Genomic DNA, 19,802 nt, shown 5'->3' with positions numbered 1-19,802 from the left:
TACCCACTCTCTCATGACCTAACAAATACTCTGCTTTTCTATTATGTGTACTAGAGTGGATGACCTCACATTTTTCCACATTATAGTCCATCTGCCATGTTCTTGCCCATGCACTCAGCTTGTCCATATCCTTCTGAAGCCTCTTTACATCCTCCTTTGTACTCAATTCCCCACTTGGTTTAATATCATCAGCAAACTTGGAACCTTGACATATGGGCGCCTAAGCCAAATCATTGGCAAAGATTGTGAACTGCTGGGGCCCAAGCACTAATCGCTGTGGTAGTCCATTGGTCACAGCCTGCCAAGGATCCACTTAATTCCACTTTGTGTTGTGACCAATAACTAATTCTCAATCCATGAGTACATTACCCCAATTCCATTGTTCTATTTTCATTAACCAACCTACTGAACAAAGAAGTCAAGAACTAGAATTAAAGCAATAGAGGTTCTCTTTTAAGTACAAGGTTGACAGGTTGGGAATCTCCTGGTCAGAAGTGTCTATTTAGCCAATTAAAAGGGACTGTGTAACACTTTGCCAGTTTCTCTATTCTGAAGAGCACTGTGAAAATATTCACTGCAAGTTAGAAGAGTGAGAGGGAATCTAATTGAAACGCACAAAATTCGGACAGGGCTAGACAACCTGGATGCAGGGAGGATGTCCCCCTGTGCTTGGAGTCTAGAACCAGAGGTCACAACAGCCTCACGTCTTAGGGAAAGAGATTTAGGATTGAGACAAGGATAAATTTCTTCACTCAGAGGGTGGTGAACCTGTGGAATTTGGTATCACCACAATGGTGAGAAAGTCACTGAATATATTTAAAAAGGAGATAAATTTCCAGATGCAAAAGGCATCACACGGTATGGGGACAGAGCCAAAATGTGGCTTTGAGATAGATGATCGGTCATGATTCTATTTAATGGTGGAAGGGCCTAATTGTTTCCTCTTGCTCTTATTTTCTATGCTTCTATGTGTGGGACCGTATAGAAAGCCTTCCAACATGTTCACTGCTCCCCCTTATCTACCCTATTAGTCACATCCTCAAAGAACTCTAACAGATTAGCCAAGCTTGATTTTCATATTGTAAATCCAGTTTGACTTTGCTTAATCCCATTATTTTTTTCCAAGGTGTTCTGCTATTAAATTCTTCATTACAGAATCCAACACTTTCCCTACTACTGACATTAGGCAACAGTGTCCTGTTATCTCTCTCTTTCCTCTCTTAAAAAGTGGGGTCACATTTGCTACCCTCCAATCTACAGGAACAATTCCAGAATCCATAGAACATTGGAAGATGATAATCACTCTCTCTAAAACCACTTCTTTCAAAATTCTGCAATGCAGATCATCAGGTCCTGGGAACTTATCCGCCTTCAAGTTCTCCAGTACTATGGTTTAGCCTGATGCTTAGTTCCTTCAGTCCCTCATTCTCCCTAGACCCTTGATTGTCTAATATGTGCAACAGGTTCTGTACATCGTTTCATGTGAAGACAGATGCAAAGTAATTGCTCAATTCCTCTGCCATTTCTTGATTCAACATTGTAAGTTCTCCTGCACCTTCTGTACGAGGTCCACGTTTGACCTTTGAGGCACAAGAGACTGCAGATGCTGGAATCTGGAGCCAAAAAAAAACTGCTGGAGGAACTCATTGGTTTCAAATCAGCACCTGTGGAGGCAAAGTGATGGTCAATGTTTCGGGTCAAGGCCCTGCATCAGGACTGAGAGGGGAGATAGCCGGTACATAGAAGTGAGAGGAAGTGCTGAGACAGAGGCTGGTAGGTGAGAGGTGGAAACACCTTATCTAAGGGAGGGATGATGTGCAGGTGGAACCAGGGGGTAGGAAAGGTGAACCAAGGGAGAAGCAGCCCAGGTGGATAGGTATGTGGGTGATGGGCAGATGGAGCCAGGTGGAGGGGGGGGGGGGGGGGGGGGAAGAGGCTTGGGAATGAGGTGGGGGGGGGTGTGGAAGGACGGAAAAGGTGAACAAAGGGACAGAGACCCTGGGTAGACTTTTGAGAGTGAGAAAGGAAGACAGGGGTGTGGGTTACCTGAAACTGAGAAATTCAATGTTCATATCACTGGGTGGTAGGCTACCCAAGCGGAATACGTGGTGCTCTTCTTCTAGTTTGTGTTTGACCTTACTGTGACAGTGAAGAAAGCCAAGGACAGACACAGGATAGTTTGGGAATAGGAAGGGGACTTGAAATGATGTGCAACCGGAAGCTCAAGATGACCATTACGGACAGAGCACAGGTGCTGTGCGAAACAGTCGCCTAGCCTACGCTTATAGAGGAGGCCACATCACAATGACTGAATGCAATAGACATGGCTGGAGGACGTGCTCATCTCTGCCTCACTTGGAGGGGCTGTTTAGGTCTCTAGATGGTGGTGAAGGAGGAGGTGTAGGGACAAGTGCTGCACCTCCTATGGTTGCAGGGGGTGGGAAGAGATGAGTGGACCAGAGAGTCACAGAAAGAGCGGTCACCGCAGAAAACAGAACGTGGGAGAGAGGGGAAAATGTGACCAGTGGTGGGATCCCGTTGGCGCTGGAGGGAATGGGGAAGGATGATATGTTGGATGCGGAGGCCAGAGGTGTGAAAAGGTGGGGACCAAGAGAACTCTATTTCCCTGCTGTCTGGGGAGAAAGAGGCTGAGGGCAGAAGTGTGGGAAATGGAGGAAATGCTTGTGAGGGCTCCATCAACTATGGCAGAGGGGAATTAAAACTGGATGTTGTTGCTGAATACATAAAATATATAAAAGCAGGAATCTGATCAGCACTGGCTCATTTTATCAAATTCAGAGCTGAAAAGGCTCAGAGGCTATTTACTGGAATTGTAAATTAAGCTTCAAGAGACAACAAGGAGTGGAGATAGATTCACATTTTGCAATACATTAACCACACCCCTTTCAATATCTGAAAGCGAAAAGATGATGATACATATTTTTAAATGTGGTTTTAAAAGATGTACATGATGTATCCTTTACAAATGTAAATGAGCATTACTTTTACAGAAGGCAAACTGCAATGCACTAGAGAAACTGAATGGGAACACAAAATTTAGTTGCGATTGAGTAATTTCAGTCTCTCAATAAGAGCAGTTAACAGTCTCCTGATCTGCATTGTTCCATGCTACTGTATATTAGAGAAAGATTTACCCACTCAGAGGAGCTGTCATTTTTGTAATATTGATTTGCTTGCAGTTGTTACAGGTACAGTCCCTACCACTGAAAACAAACAAACACTAGACTATAATGACCTTTATCTATTTGCATTGATGGACCTTAAATGCTCAGTTTATCCTGCGTAGGAAAAGCTGTGTTTGCTTCTTCATTCACAACTCATTTAGGGCACAGAAGGTAAGAACAAACATAATTACCCAAATTAGTAAATAGCACATTCTTAATGTTCAATTAAATTATTTATACTCTTCTATAAATACCTACAAATGGTGTGAAACTAGTTTGTACAAAGCATTCATTATCTTCTCTATCCAGTTGTTCATAGTGAGCTGGAATCAACTGGCCAGCTAATCACTACACAGTAGGAACATTCCTATTGTATGGAAGAGGACTGTGAAGGAACTACCACAAAGTATTCACCATTGTGTATAACATGGGAAAAAAACAAAACAAATGATGGAAACACTCAGCAGGCCGGGCAGCACATGTGGAACAAGGAACAGTTAATGACACAGGTTGAAGCTGTTTTCAGACATCTCTGCAATGAAGAAAAGTTTCCTACTATCCATTCTATGCTCCTTGTAATTTTTGAATCATAGAGTCATGGAGAATAGAAACAGGCCCTTCAACCCAACTCATCCACGCTAACGAAGATGTCTATTCGAGCTAGTCCCATTTGCCTGGGTTTGGCCCACATCACTCTAAACCTTTCCTATGCATGTACCTGTCTAAATGTCTTCTATACATTGTACCTGTTGTGTACCTTCATCAGATCCCTCCTCAACCTCCTTCCTTCTCTCCCAAGGAAAAAAAAATCCAGCCTCTCTCATAAATGAAATGGTCCATCCCAGACAACATCCTGGTGAAGCTCTTCTGCACCCTCTCCAATGCACTCACGACCTTCCTATAATGTGGTGGCCAGAAGTGCACACTGTGGCCTAACCACTGTTTTATAAAGTTGTGACATAACCTCTCTGCACTTGTACTCGATGCCCTGGCTAATGAACACAAGTAATTTTTCTTACTGACCTAATCAACCATGCTGCCACCTTCAGAGATCCTTGGACTTGCACGTCCAAGGCCCCTCTCTTCCTCAATACTCCTTGGACCCTCAATTCATTGTGTCTGTCCTACTCTCATTCATCCTCCCAAAATACATCACCTCACATATCAGGATTAAATTCCATCTGCCCATGTTACTAACTCATTAAAATTGTCCAATAGCCTGAGACTACTCTCCTCACTATCAACAACATCACCTATTTTCAAATCATCTACTAACCTTCAAATCATACTTCCTGTATTCACATCCAAATTATTAATTATTTAAGTGTAAGGGTCATAGCATCTTACACTTATCCTTGTAGGACACCATTGGCAACAGGTTTCCAATCACAAAAACAACCCTTCACCATCATCCTCTGCTTCCCATCACCAAGCCAATTTTGGACTGATTTGATACTTGCTCTAGATCCCTTGGCTCTAACCTTTTGGACCCATCTCCCACGTGGGACCTTGTCAGATCCTTGCTGAAGTCCATGTGGAGTACCTTGGAGCATTGCCCTTCTCAGCAGACTTTGTTACCGCTTCAAAAAATTCAATCAAAGTTGGTCATACAGGATCTTCCCCTAACAAAACATTGTTTATTATCTTTGATTACTCTTTGCTTTTCCAAGAATAGATTAGTATTGCCGCTCAGATTTGTTTCCATTAACATCCCTACCATTGATTAGACTCACAGGCCTGTAAATACCTAGCCTATCCCTGCAGCCCTTCTTGAAAAAAGGCACCTTCCAGTTATCTGGCACCTTGCCTGTCAGAAAATCTCAGTCAGAGCCAAGGCAATATCCTCCCTTGCCTCCCATAGCAACCTGAAATACATCTGTTCCTAATGGAGGCAGGCCCTGCAACACAAATCTTTTCCTAATGCATTGATCACTGACAATATCACTCATAGATGATTACCGGCACCTTAGTAGCATAAGTGGGAAGTGTAAAAGAATTAAGGAAAAGTAGAAATGCTTGTGAAAAGTACACTGTAATGGCACAGTAGTGGGTCCTTTACATTACACTTGACCAGAATGATCACAATGCTGACAACAAAATTAAAAGTGTTCAATTTCTTTCCTCACCTTAATACCCTTGTGAGGAATTCAGAGGAAATTATGAACAACATCTTTTGAGAATACAGTTATGAAAATGCTGTGTTAAGCCTGCTTTTTGCATTATAAATGTACCACCTCTATGATCAAATTGCAAGCAAAACTATATGCCATTATTATATAATATTTATATGGGTAGCATTGCATCGTAGAGGTACTGGACTGGCTGGCAGAGTTCTGGACCATTGATCCAGAGGTATTTGTTTGAACCCCACCTTGGCATCTGGGAGATTTAAATTAATGCACAGTGGAAACTCAGATAATCTGGTGTTTGAATATTCAGAAATACCATTGGTTTGGCATTTGGTTCACCAGGAGACAGTTTCCCAGATGGAGACACAAGAGACTGCAGATGCTGGAATCTGAAGCAACACACAAAGCACTGGAGGGACTCAGTTGGTCAGGCAGCATCTATGGAGGGAAATGGAGAGTCAACATTTCGGGTTGAGACCCTTCATCAGGACCCAATATGTCTCGACCTGAAACGTCAACTGTCTGTTTCCCTCCATAGATGCTGCCTGAGCCACTGAGTTCCTCCAGTATCTCGTGTGTTGCTATAGTTCCCCACATTCCCTTCAAACCCACCAAGAGCCCATTTCCCTTGCTCCCTTTAAGCTCACTGGTGCCCTGTTTCCAGTGCTCACTTTAAACTTACAGGGCCTGTTCCTCTGGCCTTCTTTAATCTCAAGGAATCTGTGTTTCCAGTGTTATCCTTTAACATACCAAAGTCCTATTTGCCCACACTCCCTTTAAGCTCACCGGAGCCCATCTCCCACACTCCCTTTAAATTCCCCAGAGCCCGTCTCCCACACCCCCTTTCAACTCACTGGGCCGTATTCCCCATGTTCACTTTAAGTTCACCTGGTTTACTAAAAAAAATCTTCTCCTACTGTGCAACGTCTTAAAAGGTGAATTATAATTGTATTGGGGTATTGATAGCAGTAATATTCAATGGTCTGGAAAATCTGCTGATCCAGGACCAAAGTCCCAATAGTGCCAGATTATCAGAGTTTTATTATGTAAATAAATCTAGAATTTTAATAAAAAGATGGCATCAGTAATGGCAACCATGAAGCCACTGGATTGTTATAAAAGCCGACCTGGCTTACTCATGGCTTTAACTATGGAAATCTGCCATCCTTCCTCAGTACGGCCTACATGTGGCTCCAAACTTAACAATGTGGTTGACTCTTAACTGTCTCCTCAGGTCAGGGGCAATTAGGGATGGACAATAAATTCCAGCACTGCCAATGACGAACACATCCCAAGAACAAATAAAAAAATATTTGAAAACAGAGGAAACATCAGAGCAGCATTCTTGATCTCTTCCTTTCAGTTTATTGAGAACAAAGCGAGAGCCTTGTTACTTAAGCAACATAAAGCAGTAACCCTACAGATCTGGAAGTTTATTGGAATTCACACAGTCCTGTTAATAAATGGGAATGAGAGAAGGGAGCAGTGTATTCCATGTATTATGTGGAAAATAAAGCCAATAACACAACCCAACCGATCTGGTATTCTGGAAGTCAAAAAGAACAGTGTTGAATTACATTTGAAATAGTGGCATGGATTCTAAACTCACTATTCTTCTTGACTACCCAGCTTCTAGCTGACCTGCTGGTCCATTGTCACCGATCAGGCATGAGAGGAATTTGCAGTTTAAATTATATCTATGCTAATTAAGATCCTGCCAACTTTATTCTGGTGTAAATAAACATGGTGCTTGAAGCCCACTGACCCAGCTCCTAAGTCAACTTAATGTTTTAATAGCAAGGTTCCACTAATTACAGCTATTTGACACTCTTTAAGTAGACAAATCAAATGAATCCCTTTTATAGATGCAAAGTGCATGTGTGCACTTAAAAAAAGATTTTAACTATTAAAATGTTGCTTTAATGAGTGTACACCAGTGACTCTAGTAGATAGTTAAGTTTAGCACTTTCTTTAAATCAGGTATTGAGGCAGATTCATCAATTTTTGTGATAAACCAATTTTCGGCTCCTTTAGTAAAAGTACGTTATGCTGCTTTTTAGAACATAAGAAATAGAAGCTGTAGTATGCCATCTGGCACTTTGAGCCTGTTCCGTCATTCATCGATCATCCACCTCAGCTCCATTTTCCTGCTCTGTCCCCATATTCATTAATTCTCTTAATATCAGAAATCTGCTGATGCACGTTTTGAATGATCTTAACAACTGATTTTCCACAGTTTTGTGGGTTAGAAAATTCCAGAGGTTCACCACTGCCTGACTGAAGAAATTTCTCTCCCTCTTAGTTCTAAATAGCCCATCCCTAATCTCAAACCATGCACCTGGTCCTCAACTCCTCAGCCAGGGGAAACATCCTCCCTGTATCTAGCCCATCAACCCTTTCAGAATATTGTATCTATTTATGAGATCTTCTTTCATTCGTCTAAACTCTAGAGAATACAGTCCAAGCCAACTCAATTTTCACTCACATGGCAAATCCCCCCAGTCCCTGGAACCAGTCTGATGAATCTTCACTGCGTTCCCTCCATGCAGTTAAGATTTCTCTTAATGCAAGGAAACAAACGCAATTAAGTTCTAAAATGCTGCTCAACTGCACTGGCAGATTCTATGTTTATATCCATGCAAGTGCATTCAAACAGAAATGTGGACCATAACAACCTCTTGCATGCATTTAGCACTAGTGTTCCCCCTGTATTTGTTGGAACTGATCATTAAAAAAATAGCCATTGCTTATATAGGAATGTATTTCAATGATGGCTCTCCATTGAAAAATGCATAGAATTCCAGAATGGAATTACCCCCATTAAAAATTCTTAAAATAGTTGGAAACTATGGAAGTGAAACTATGACCTGCATTTTCCCCTGGGGAGCAGGATTCCACCTACCGATGTAACTCCTTGCTCTAACCCAAGAACGTGATCCAGTGATCGAATTAATATGAACATCTGATGTGGGTATTTAGCAGTACATTGAGTTGTTTGTGTAGGAGTGGATCCAGGAAGAAAATTGTTATAGTATTTTCCATACTGGAGTGTAGTCAGAAGCATCAGCTGACACAAGTACAAATGCTACATTTTAATTTTCTCCATCTCACACAGATACCTTAGGCAAGACAATCGTTTAAAGTTAAATCATTCCCCACCACCACTCACACCCCACCCTGCCCCAATCTTTAAAAATGCTGGCCATTCTTGTACTCTTTAACATACAATATGCACTCAAAAAATTTAACGTAATCCCAGCATAAAATTCCAGATGTAGAAATCAGGGAATTAGCACCTGCCTCACCTGCTACCAAGTTGAAGCTGCTTAGAAATGGGTGCCAGTTGAGAGAAGCATCGAGCACATTGGTGAGCTCAGAGACAAGGTGATGCTATGGTAGGACTTTATTGCAAAATGTCATTCAACAAATACTGAACTTGATTTATTCAATCTTTGCAAAAAACATTTCCAGTCAAACATAAATTTCCAATTTCACTCTATTCAGGAAGAGATACACATTATTCTCCATTCAGGAAAGCCACTCCCATGACAAACTCTAGCTCAACAATAACTTACCCTGTCCATTACCGTTACAATTCCTACATCAGAGTCATTATCATAGTGCTATTTTTTTGTGTCCTGAAGCAAAACCACTGGAGATCGCTTGGTCTGCCTGTAGTCCCTCTGATCTTCTGCCTGGTTCTCAGAATAATGGAAATGTCTAACTGAAAATACTGAACAATTATATTTCAAACTACTTTAGTGTGTATTCAAACCATTGACATCAAGTAGAGTGAACAAAGTCACTAAGAAGTGCTTCTTTAACACAAAGACACTAAGAAGTGCTTCTTTAACACAAAGACAGCTATTTATTATGATCGAATATAAATTATCCATTGTTTCTTCACCTGCATTGAATATGCACACAATTACAATACCATAACCCTTCCACCACCCTGTTTTATTAAGATAAGATATCTCTATTAGTCACATGTACATTGAAACGCACAGTGAAAGACATTTTTTTGCGTAGTGTTCTGGGGGGCAACCCACAAGTGTCGCCATGCTCCCAGCACCAACGTAGCATGCCCACAACTTCCTAACCCGTATACCTTTGGAATGTGGGCGGAAACTGGTGCACCCGGAGGAAACCCACGCAGACGCAGGGAGAATGTACAAACTCCTTACAGACAGTGGCCGGAATTGAACCCGGGTCGCTGACACTGTAAAGCGTTACACTAACCACTACACCACTGTGTCTGCAAAATCTGGAGGATGCGGGTATCGATCCCGCTACCTCCCGCATGCTAAGCGAGCGCTCTACCATTTGAGCAATATATTAACATAGTGATTGTTACTTGAATAGTTTTCAGAGGCTTGGATTATTGCCTGCAAATATAATTATATAAAACTAAAGAATTGAAAGCAAGTCACAGTTTTAGTGATTGTTGTAAAAACTCATCCAGTTTGTAAAAATTCATTCAGTTTACAAATACCCTTTAGAGAAGGAAATCTGCTATACTTATTCAGTCTGCCTTACATGTGACTCCAGACCCACCAAGTGGTTGACTTTTAACTGCCCTCTGAAATAACCTATGGTATATTTAGGAATAGACAATAAATACTGACCTTGCGAAACAATGCCCACATCCCCTCAGCAAATAAATGCAAAATAATAGCCTGAATGTCTTATGTTTACAATGGGAAAAGAAACTTTGAAAGGATTTTAAAGCTAAGTTAATTGCTCCTGTCCGATCACTTACTGCTTTCACTTATCATTTCAATTTGCCAGGAGGTGTAATTCTGGGACTTTGCCATTTTACCTTGTGGGGCTTTGTGCTTCTTCTTTTGTACTTCTTAGAACGTAAAAATCTCTCCCGCTCCTACAGGAAACAAAAATTGGAATAAAAATATACAGCTCTGAAAGGAATGGTCAATTTAATGAACTGAAAATTCAATAGCAACCATTAGGGATCAATACTGATCAATCAATCACTTCAATCAATTGCAACACATTCCACTAATGAGTCAGAAATAAGAATAGATATTGATTTGTAAGCCATTTCTTTTACTCTAGAAACATCTTTTGTTAAAAACCTATAACTTATTCATAACATAAACAGCAAAAACTATCAAGACATGTCGTTCTCTCTATTCATCAGTTCAATACATTCTCTTACTATGCATTAATGACAATCACGTTTCCTCCTTTACCAATGCAGCCATGAAGCATCGGAGAGGCTGTTACACTGGGATCAGCCCCAAGTGTCCATTGACGGTAAGATTCTAGACTGCGGTCTTTTCTCCACAGAGTCTTTACAGTGGCTGCACTGATTTTTAATGCATCCCTCAGCACATACTCCTGCACCTTGGAAAGTGCCAATCTGCAGCATTCACTTGCGCACATCTCCTTACACTGGAAGACCATCAAGTTTCAGGGAGACCAAAGCATATCTTTCACCAGCTGATGATTTTCCGGCAGCATTTACTGCTTGTGTCAGTATGGATCCTTTTGTTACAGCCCACAAAACACAGAATCCTGTGTTACACAGCTGCTCGGAGTGAACCTCAACAAGGGTAACTCATCCCTTTCCAGACCTTCTTGACAAATGCACTGTCAGCAAGGAGGTGGACTATCATTTCGTCTGCACTGCAGTCATCTTGAGGGCAGCTTGTGGTGGGACTGAGGCCCTGACTATGCGTGGCGGATCTGTCAGGAAGGGCCTGTCTCACTACCAGCCAAGTGCGGTCTTGGTGCTTGTTTGAGAGGTCTGGCAAATAACTTTGACAATCGGCTTGGGGAACCATCTCTTTCTCCCAGCTTTTGCTCTTGCACATCTTAGGACTGTGTAAAAAAATCACTTTGTTTTTAAGTGCAGTCAGGTAACTTTATGTACTGCATGGTTTTCAACTGTGGCCTTCACTCCTTTAAGTGTTGCTGTATCAGTCTATTCCTGCCCAGAAGCTCAACCCATAATGGGACTAAAGACAGCTAACTTAACCACTCTTGAAAGCAGTTACTGAATTGAAACATTACTTCCCCCTCCACTGACTCCGTCCAGCCTGTTGAGTATGTTCGGCATCTTCTGCTTCTTCCATTATCTATTTTTGTTTAGCGTCACAATAAATTATCCAATCAGTGTTCCCGTGCACAAGCTCCTTGCCTACCAGGCTCCAAGCTAAAGTGGCTATCAACAAAACTGCACACATCCTAAACACTACCACATTGCACAGCAGTTTCTTAGCAGAAGTTAACACGATTTCCCAGTGCTGATTTAAAGTCTCCATTTTACAGCCTGATCTTTATCTTCCATGTATTATGCACACATGATTTAACTGTATATTTCCTACTCACCAATTTTGACATCTGAATACTAATTTATTGACCAAAATATGGAAGGAATTTGCCTTTCAGGCTGAAATTAAATTGCACTTAATTCAAAATCAAACCGACGAACAAAAGAAAGAATTTCTACTGATAAATTTTATGAACTTATATTAAGCTCAAAATGATTCAGCAACTGAAATTCATTCTGTATAGATGTGAGGAATTATAAAGTATCTCACCATTGTTAAATCATCAATAATATGCTGCTGCTCTACAACCTGGAGTCTCAAGAACTCTATTTCTTGCTCATCTTGCTCTTGGCTCAGATCATTCAGTGAAGTATGTCGTCTGAGCTGTCCTTGTGACGATAACTTTTCCTTCTGACGGACAAACAAAACATTATTGCACCAGCGTTTTAAACAAAAGTGTCTGAATTTTCACACTCTTATAACAAATCATCAGCGGTAACATCTACCATGGCAACTTAACTTTAGATGAATTTCTATTGCGAACCATACGATTTGATACCATTTTTACTTTGGTGACTGTAGAGTACTGCAATTTCATGTTTAACTGCACATCTGCTACTTATCTGAAGCTACTGCAACATTAATGCATAATTAACAGCAAAGGCTCTCTGTTATTTTGTCAGTCACACTCAGAGTGGAAATTAAATTGTGGCCTCTATATATATATATATATATATATATATATATAAAAAAATCAAGTGACATGGATTTGCATCATGTACCATTTCAGCATGTTCTCTGGTCAGCTTTTTTAGCTTATCTTCCATCCTCTGTACGGAATGCATGACATCCTCGTTCTTCTTAGTTAGGCGCTTGTTCTTCTCGACCAGTGGTTTCAACTGGCTCTCTGTTTCTCGAACACGTTTCAACTGGAAAAATAATTCAAACTCATCTGGAGAAAATTGTAGTAAATAACCTTTCTACAATGCAATGAATTCAAAGGATTTGACAGTGCTCACTGTGTGCAATTAATGTTATATTTCTGTACTATGATATAGGAAGCCATTGGGCCCATGATGTCCAAGCTGTCTCCCAGCAATTCAATTCCATAAGTCCCATTACCCTTTTCCTTATTTTTCTGTACTCCAGCAACTCCCTTTGATTCTTTATCCATTTAACTACACCATGGGATAATTTACAATAGCCAAATAATCTATTAGCACGTCTTTAAGATATGGGAGGAAACCAGAGCACCTGATGGAACCCCAAGTACTCATGGAGAATGTGTAAGCGCCACTTGGCAGCATGCAAGGTTAGAATCAGACTGGAGTCTCTGGAGCTGTTGGGCAGCAGCACTAACTACTGCACCATCCAAACTTCATATAAATTATCTGCTTAAAAACTGAATTTATTTCAAATTCTTAATTTTCCTTCGATTGGAATGTTTTAAAGTTTATTTTGCACTAGTTTGCACCAGTGTAACAGATACCTGCAAGGTCTATTCATTTACTGAAGTGGATGAGAGACATGTTATCGAGTTTACCAGCTCATTCCTTTCATCTGCCAGCAGAGTATTTCTGTCTTCCAGTTTACGAATCACAGCATTCAGCTCAGCGATCTTTAACTGGAAACGGCGCACGTCCCTTTCATCCAGCTGTGGTTCCTAATTCAGAAGTTACAGAGAGAAATCATATTAAGTTTCTGTTACCAAAACATATACAACATCTGGTGGTTGTAAATACAAGGAAGCTATTCAATGATCCAGGTAAATTCGGCAGGCCAAAAAAAGAAAATCGCCACCTACAGTTAACATTAATCAGTCCCTACTTTTAAACTGCTTCATTGAACTCAGTTATACCAATTCATACTGTGTGTGTTCTTGCCAAGTTTAATCATAAAACTGCATGTTTAATCATAAGACCATATGGTTACATTAAAATGGTTTGTATTTTCATCATTTTTAAATCAAACTTTAATTAATAAAAAGGAAGGGCCAGTTATTTATATACCTCAGATCCTTCTGCTGAGTTTAGAAACTGTCTAACATCACAGGACAAGACCCTCCTGTATTAAACTCTGAGTGGAAGGGGGAAGGGGAAAATGGAGACATTAATCCCAGTTGTATCCATTTTCCAGGTGCACAATGGGGATATTTTGGACCATTTTTGCATTATAATGGCTGCATCCCAAAGAAGCTGGAAAGACATCCTGTATTACATAAGGCAATTTTTCAGTCAACCCTAACAGCCACCTTAAACAGTCAATAGAACCATCATAATGGCTACTGAGACAATAACTGCCTACTGATTAACCGCTTCCTAAAATTGGACTGCAATACACGGGCTGAGCACCAAGTTTGTCACAAGAAGCTCTGCCAGGGGTAGATTTACCTGTACCTCACCGTACCTGTGCACATGACAATAAACTCGACTTGTTGTAAAGGACCTTTCCTAAGGTGCCAGGTGACGCAGGATGATACAGGCACACTATGGATACGACAGCATATTTGTTATTTTGGGCAGGCACGGTAGTGTAGCGATTAGCGTAACACTGTACAGCGCCAGAGACCTGGGTTCAATTCTAGCCACTGTCTGTAAGGAGTCTGTACGTTCTCCCCGTGTCTGCGTGGGTTTCCTCCAGATGGTCTCGTTTCCAAAGACGTACGAGTTAGGAAGTTGTGGGCATGCTATGTTGGCTCTGGAAGTGTGGCAACACTTGCGGGCTGCCCCCAGTACACTACGCAAAGAGATGTATTTCACTGTGTGTTTCAATGTACATGCGACTATTAAAGATTTTATCTTATCTTATTAACCTACAGGCCAGAACCAATGATCCATAGTCATGAGCTCAAACCCTACCAGTAATGGCAAAGGAAATGAAATTGTTAATTAGTGAATTAGGAATTAAAAGGCAAACATCAGTAATGATAGGGCATGATCAGATTCCTGTAAATGAAATCACCTGGTTCTCCTCTGGTTCACTAATGCACCATTAGGGAAGGATATTTGCTGTCCTTATTCACTCTGGTCTGTGTATGACTCCAGCATCGAGCAAAGTGGCTCACTATTAAATGACCAAACATGGCACGCAGCTGAGTGCAAGAGCTGGGTCACCACCACTTTCTGCAGGCCAGGCAGTGATGGCCAACAAATACAATGCTGCCCAGCAATGCCCTTAGTCCATGATCAAACCTCATAAAAATGGAGTGTTCCTCCTGGCATGTGAGAAGGAAAAAGTTGCAGGGTTACAGGGAAAAACTAAAGTGGGGAATGGGACTGATGTGATTGCTCGGTGTGGAAGCTGGCATGGACTTGATGGGCCGAATGGCCATCTCGTGTGTCATAATAAGTAAGTAGTGGCTCCACAGCAAATGTCAGCACATGCTCATTGAATCCTTCCATTTACCGTCTATCCAGAATTACTTTAGGACCACTCCTGGGAAGACAATCTGCATAAACCCCATTTGCAAATGTAGCCAATTTGCCTCCAGTTTGATGGCATATGAGATACAGGCCAAATTTCAGCCAGGTTTTCAAGCCAACCCCTTGGGACAGAGGGGTCCTTCCCTTCACCTATTTAGCTTTGCACACCATCAAAGAATAATTTTGCATCTCGTGCTTTAAGTAAAATGAAAGCTCACCATCCAATCCCTTCAAGGCATGGGCTCACTCAATAAACCTACCCCTAACAAAGAACCTTACCCAGGTAGACAAACAGAATGACTCGTACGACTAACTGAAGATCTTGAAGCTGTTGTAAGAAGTACCTTTCTGAGAAAGGGATAAGGAAATCTGCTCATTCCGCCAACTTCTTTGCATCCGGTTATAATGGAACTCACTTGGGAATCTTTGATGTTGGCAAAGTACAGGTTTGAAAAGTGTTCCATTGCCTAACTATCTTGGCACAGATTGTCTCTCCAATCTGGGACTATATGCTGCAATTGGCTTATTAGTACATTGCACGTTTGTTTTAATCAGTTAATCCACAGGACAGTTGTTATTTTAACATTTGAAAGAATGGTTCGAGAGGAGGTAGGGTATCAGAGATGTACTGCCATGATCACAGATCACCATGCTGCATTTTGGGAATATGTGCAGCAATAATCTCAATCTCTCTGTCATCCAAATAAATGGCAAGGCTCAGCTGCAAAAATTTTAGTGCTGAGATTCATACATTTTTGTTCCCCAAGGGTATGAAGAATAGGGAAGGAGAAATTCATCCCCTGTTGTAGGCACGAAATGCATTTTGTGCTTGGAACTTCACATCTGAATTTCTGGTTACATTTTTAAACCAAAATGGGTTGCTTAATGCATGTTAACTTGTTGCATGTTCACAAAACAGAGGATATAGTCCAGCATTGTGGACTCAAAGAAGGTGAATGGAATTGGGCTACAGATCTAATGAAATGGCAGAAAAGGTAAGAAGGGCTGAATGGCTTACCCTTCTTCCTAAAAGATGTGGTAAAAGATTTTACAATATTTATGTCTCTTGTGCCTGAATGAGTCCAATGTGTGACCACTGCATGGCACTGGTATAACAATTTTGATTACGAGCAGGTGCTGCACAGTTAAGTGGCATCTGAGGCAGTGGAGAGGGCTCAGTGATCAGGACTGAAGCCTGGGATGAGGAGGAGTCTGCCATTAGGTAACTGGCCTGGGTTCAGGTTGGCTGAGTCAGTGATTAGTTGAGGGACAGTGGTGAGTGGGAATAAAGGCTTACATCAGTGGTTATGTGGGAATCAACTATGTTTTTTTAATGCATTCTTTCTTACAAAGTGGGTATGGCTGGCAATTCCACCATTGTCCAATTCTAATTACCATGAATGGAGAGACCATTAAAAGCCCTTCACATTGTTGCGTCTGGAGTCAGATAGGCAGGAAGTCAGGTTTCCGTCCTGAGAAGACACTGGCACATCCAAAGTGTTTTGATGACAATCCAGTAGATTGGTGTACTGAGGCTATCTTTTTTTTATATTCTATATTTACTTAGTTATTTGAATTTACATTACCCAGCTGACTCGATGAAATTCAAACCCATGTTTCTGGATCAATGCTCCAGAGCTCTGGCTGCTAACCTAATAATTTAACCACTAACTACCATTCCTCACTGTGAGCCTTGGGAATATTGGAAGCTTCTGGGGAAACTGGAGAGAGACCACTGGGTGCTGGTGGGAAGATCAATATGTTAGAGTATTTCGGTAGCGATTGGGGTGGGGATCAGTGATTACTCAGAGGAAGGGGTAGTCAATGTGAGGTAGATCGGAGGAGGGAGGTCATGAAGCCAGGGGACACAAGGGACAAAAGTATGCAAGGAAGAACTGTATGCAGATTGACACAATTTGATAGGTACCTGATGTGGAATTTGCTTCAAAAATGTGGGGAGGTCAAAATGAGATTTGTGTACAATTAGTTTAATGGGTGCTTGATGGTTGGTGCGGAGCTGGTGAGCCATGCTGTATGACTATCTGACTTGAGATGAGAAATACAAATATTACTCACACTAGGAAGTGTTGAATCAGGATCAAATTTATTGCCATTGATATATGACGTGAAATTTGTTGTTTTGCAGCAGCAGTACAGTGCAAAGACATAAACATCTATAAATTATAAAAATAAATAAATCATGCAAAAAAAAAAGGAATAACGTTGTAGTGTTCATGGGGTCACCCCCCCGTTCAGAAATCTGATGGCAGAGGGAAAGATGCTGTTCCTGAATCGTTGAGTTAGGGTGAATTTCTGAAGTGAATCAATAGTAAAATAGTAATTGATGCCAATTGATCTAATTTCTAGACTGTTAATCTCAAGGCTGAGCAACCCAAACAAGAAGTAGCTCATATAACTTAATGGGTGTTCCTACCCTTGGTGGTAAGAATATTACTTCAAGATATTTGAAATATAACATGTACATAATTGGTAAATTAGCAATAAGAAATGTAGGTATTATCTTCTCTTTCAAGGTGGGATACTGCCTAACTGAAATATAACCTGGGAGCTAACTAGTCATGAGTGTAACTCAGTCATTTAACAGTGGTAAAATAATACCAACCCTCCAGGGTAACAAAATAAAAACTGGGATTATAAATTGTACTTAAAAAAACAAAAGAAAAAACGCAACCACTTGGATGTTATGTCCAATGAAAGTATGCTAGGAAAGGCAGTGAGATCCAAGCAGGAAGAGAGAAGCTAAGGCTGGTGATTAAACAAAGTTCATCAGGCGAGTCTTTGGGAAGATCCAGTAAAGCAGGGAATGTAGAACTCAAAGAAATTAAGAAGGCTATTTCTAAGATGGAGGATATGAAGACCACAGGCTGTGTCAATGATGAATAGAGGGGAAGACCCAGTAGGCCAGAGAAAGCACATCAGGGCTGTATGCTGGGAGAGAGGGAGATAGGCACATGCACAGCCATGGAATTAATTGGATGATGGGAAGCCAATGGAGGCTGGCAAGGACTGCAAGTTTAGTATAGCAACTCAGAAATCCATATACACACACTCAATATCTTTATCAAGATTGGATTATTGTGTGTTACAGTGGTCAGAAAGCAGAAAGATTCATGTCATAGAATCATACATCACAGAAATGGGCCCTGCGGCCCATTAGATTCATGACATCAAGCACCAATTTATGCCAACCCCATTTTATTCTCCCCACATTCCCATCGACTTCCCCAGATTCCACCATTCACCTGCATACTTGGGACAATTTACAGTGGCCAATTAACCTACCAATCCACAAGCCTTTGGGATGTAGGAGGAAAGCAGAGCACCTGGAGTAAACACACTCGACCATACAGAGAACCTGCAAACCCCACTCAGACCGGAGCTGTGAGATAGCACCCTACAACTGCAACATTCTGCAGCCCTCACTTTTCCTTAAAAAAAATAAGAACTGCATTATTTTAAGATTATTTTAAAAATTAATATTTCACTTTTTATTTCACTTCACGGATGAATCACTAATGTAATCTTCAAATCACTTTAAATAATAGAAATGGAGCAACTTTATCGCAGAACAATAAACTACTTCTAGATTCGGCAACAAGGACTAGGCCATCATAAGGTAGGAGCAAAGTTACAATGCTTTAGACTATATGTATATTTTTAATTGGTTCTTTTACGTTTTCTCCCTGAACCTCCCACATTAGGATTGGAGATGACCTTCTCTCATAACTTGTAATGGGAGACCTAAAGGTTCAGATTCCTTCAACGTAAAGAGTCTTTAAAGAGATTTGCAAATGGTTGTGCAGGCAAACAACAAGCACAAACTGAGGCTCCACTTGTAGCAGCAGATTGGCACAGCAGCTCTGTAACTATGAATTACAGAAAAACAAACATTGGTGGAGGAACTGTTGAGTTATATGCAGATCTATGCACTCATGCTGATGTAAACAAGCCTACGAAGGTCATACATATCATTTCTTGCACTTAAGCCTACATTAAAGAGTCAATGTAGAGATAAGTACATGTCATTCAAATACTTACCTCAGATGCTAAAGGACTAATGTAAAGGTAAGTACACTTTGTTCATTGTACTTACCCTGACACTACAGTTCCCCTTTAAGGAATACTGCTCCTTTAATGGTTTAATCTGTAAATAATACAAGATATTTGAAAAGACTACAAAATCTTTGCTGATTATTAACTTTTAAAAAAACTATAAATGTTATTATTCTAAAAATTGTACTAACACCACACACCATCCCTTCTGTAATTATATGTACCATGAAATAATAAAAAAAACTGATATTCACTAGTGAATACATTTACTACATACAATGTTGAAAGCAAGTTAAAAATATCTGGAGTCAGATATTTGATGCAGCAATTCCTTTGTTTCCAGTTTGACTCTAAGTAACTTGAAGGATGATGCCTTAATACACAACAAATCATTTAGGATGCAGTCTGAATTGTCATTATTTGCTTTCCAAGAGTTCAACTAGTGAACATAGTTTTACTATCTCATGATCTCTTAGCAAGCCATCTCCACATTCAGAGCTATTTGTACTTGCAAAAGGTTGGGCAGATGGTGTGGAGGGAAACATTTTGGAACGAAAGATGCTGTAGCAAAGATTAGTGAAATGGAAATTAAAATGAATTTGCATGTTAACTCATGGACTTAACATTTACTTTCCCCAGCAAAGAAGCATTGAAAGACCAAGGAAAGTTCGAGGATCATATTGAGCAGATTAATCT

At 40.7% G+C, this 19,802-nt stretch overlaps 1 protein-coding gene across 1 annotated transcript in view; it reads right to left on the bottom strand.

Annotated features, from left to right (window-relative positions):
* LOC127582551 (janus kinase and microtubule-interacting protein 1-like) overlaps nucleotides 1-19,802 on the bottom strand; it is a 183,999-nt gene that overhangs the window by 82,326 nt on the left and 81,871 nt on the right. The window contains 4 exon segments of the mRNA XM_052037908.1: nucleotides 10,137-10,196; nucleotides 11,881-12,021; nucleotides 12,393-12,539; nucleotides 13,154-13,273. Coding sequence (XP_051893868.1) covers nucleotides 10,137-10,196; nucleotides 11,881-12,021; nucleotides 12,393-12,539; nucleotides 13,154-13,273 — 468 coding nt within the window.

Source organism: Pristis pectinata, chromosome 2, assembly GCF_009764475.1.
Source record: "Pristis pectinata isolate sPriPec2 chromosome 2, sPriPec2.1.pri, whole genome shotgun sequence".
NCBI lineage: Eukaryota > Metazoa > Chordata > Chondrichthyes > Rhinopristiformes > Pristidae > Pristis > Pristis pectinata.
This window is presented reverse-complemented; position numbering and strand designations above follow the sequence as displayed.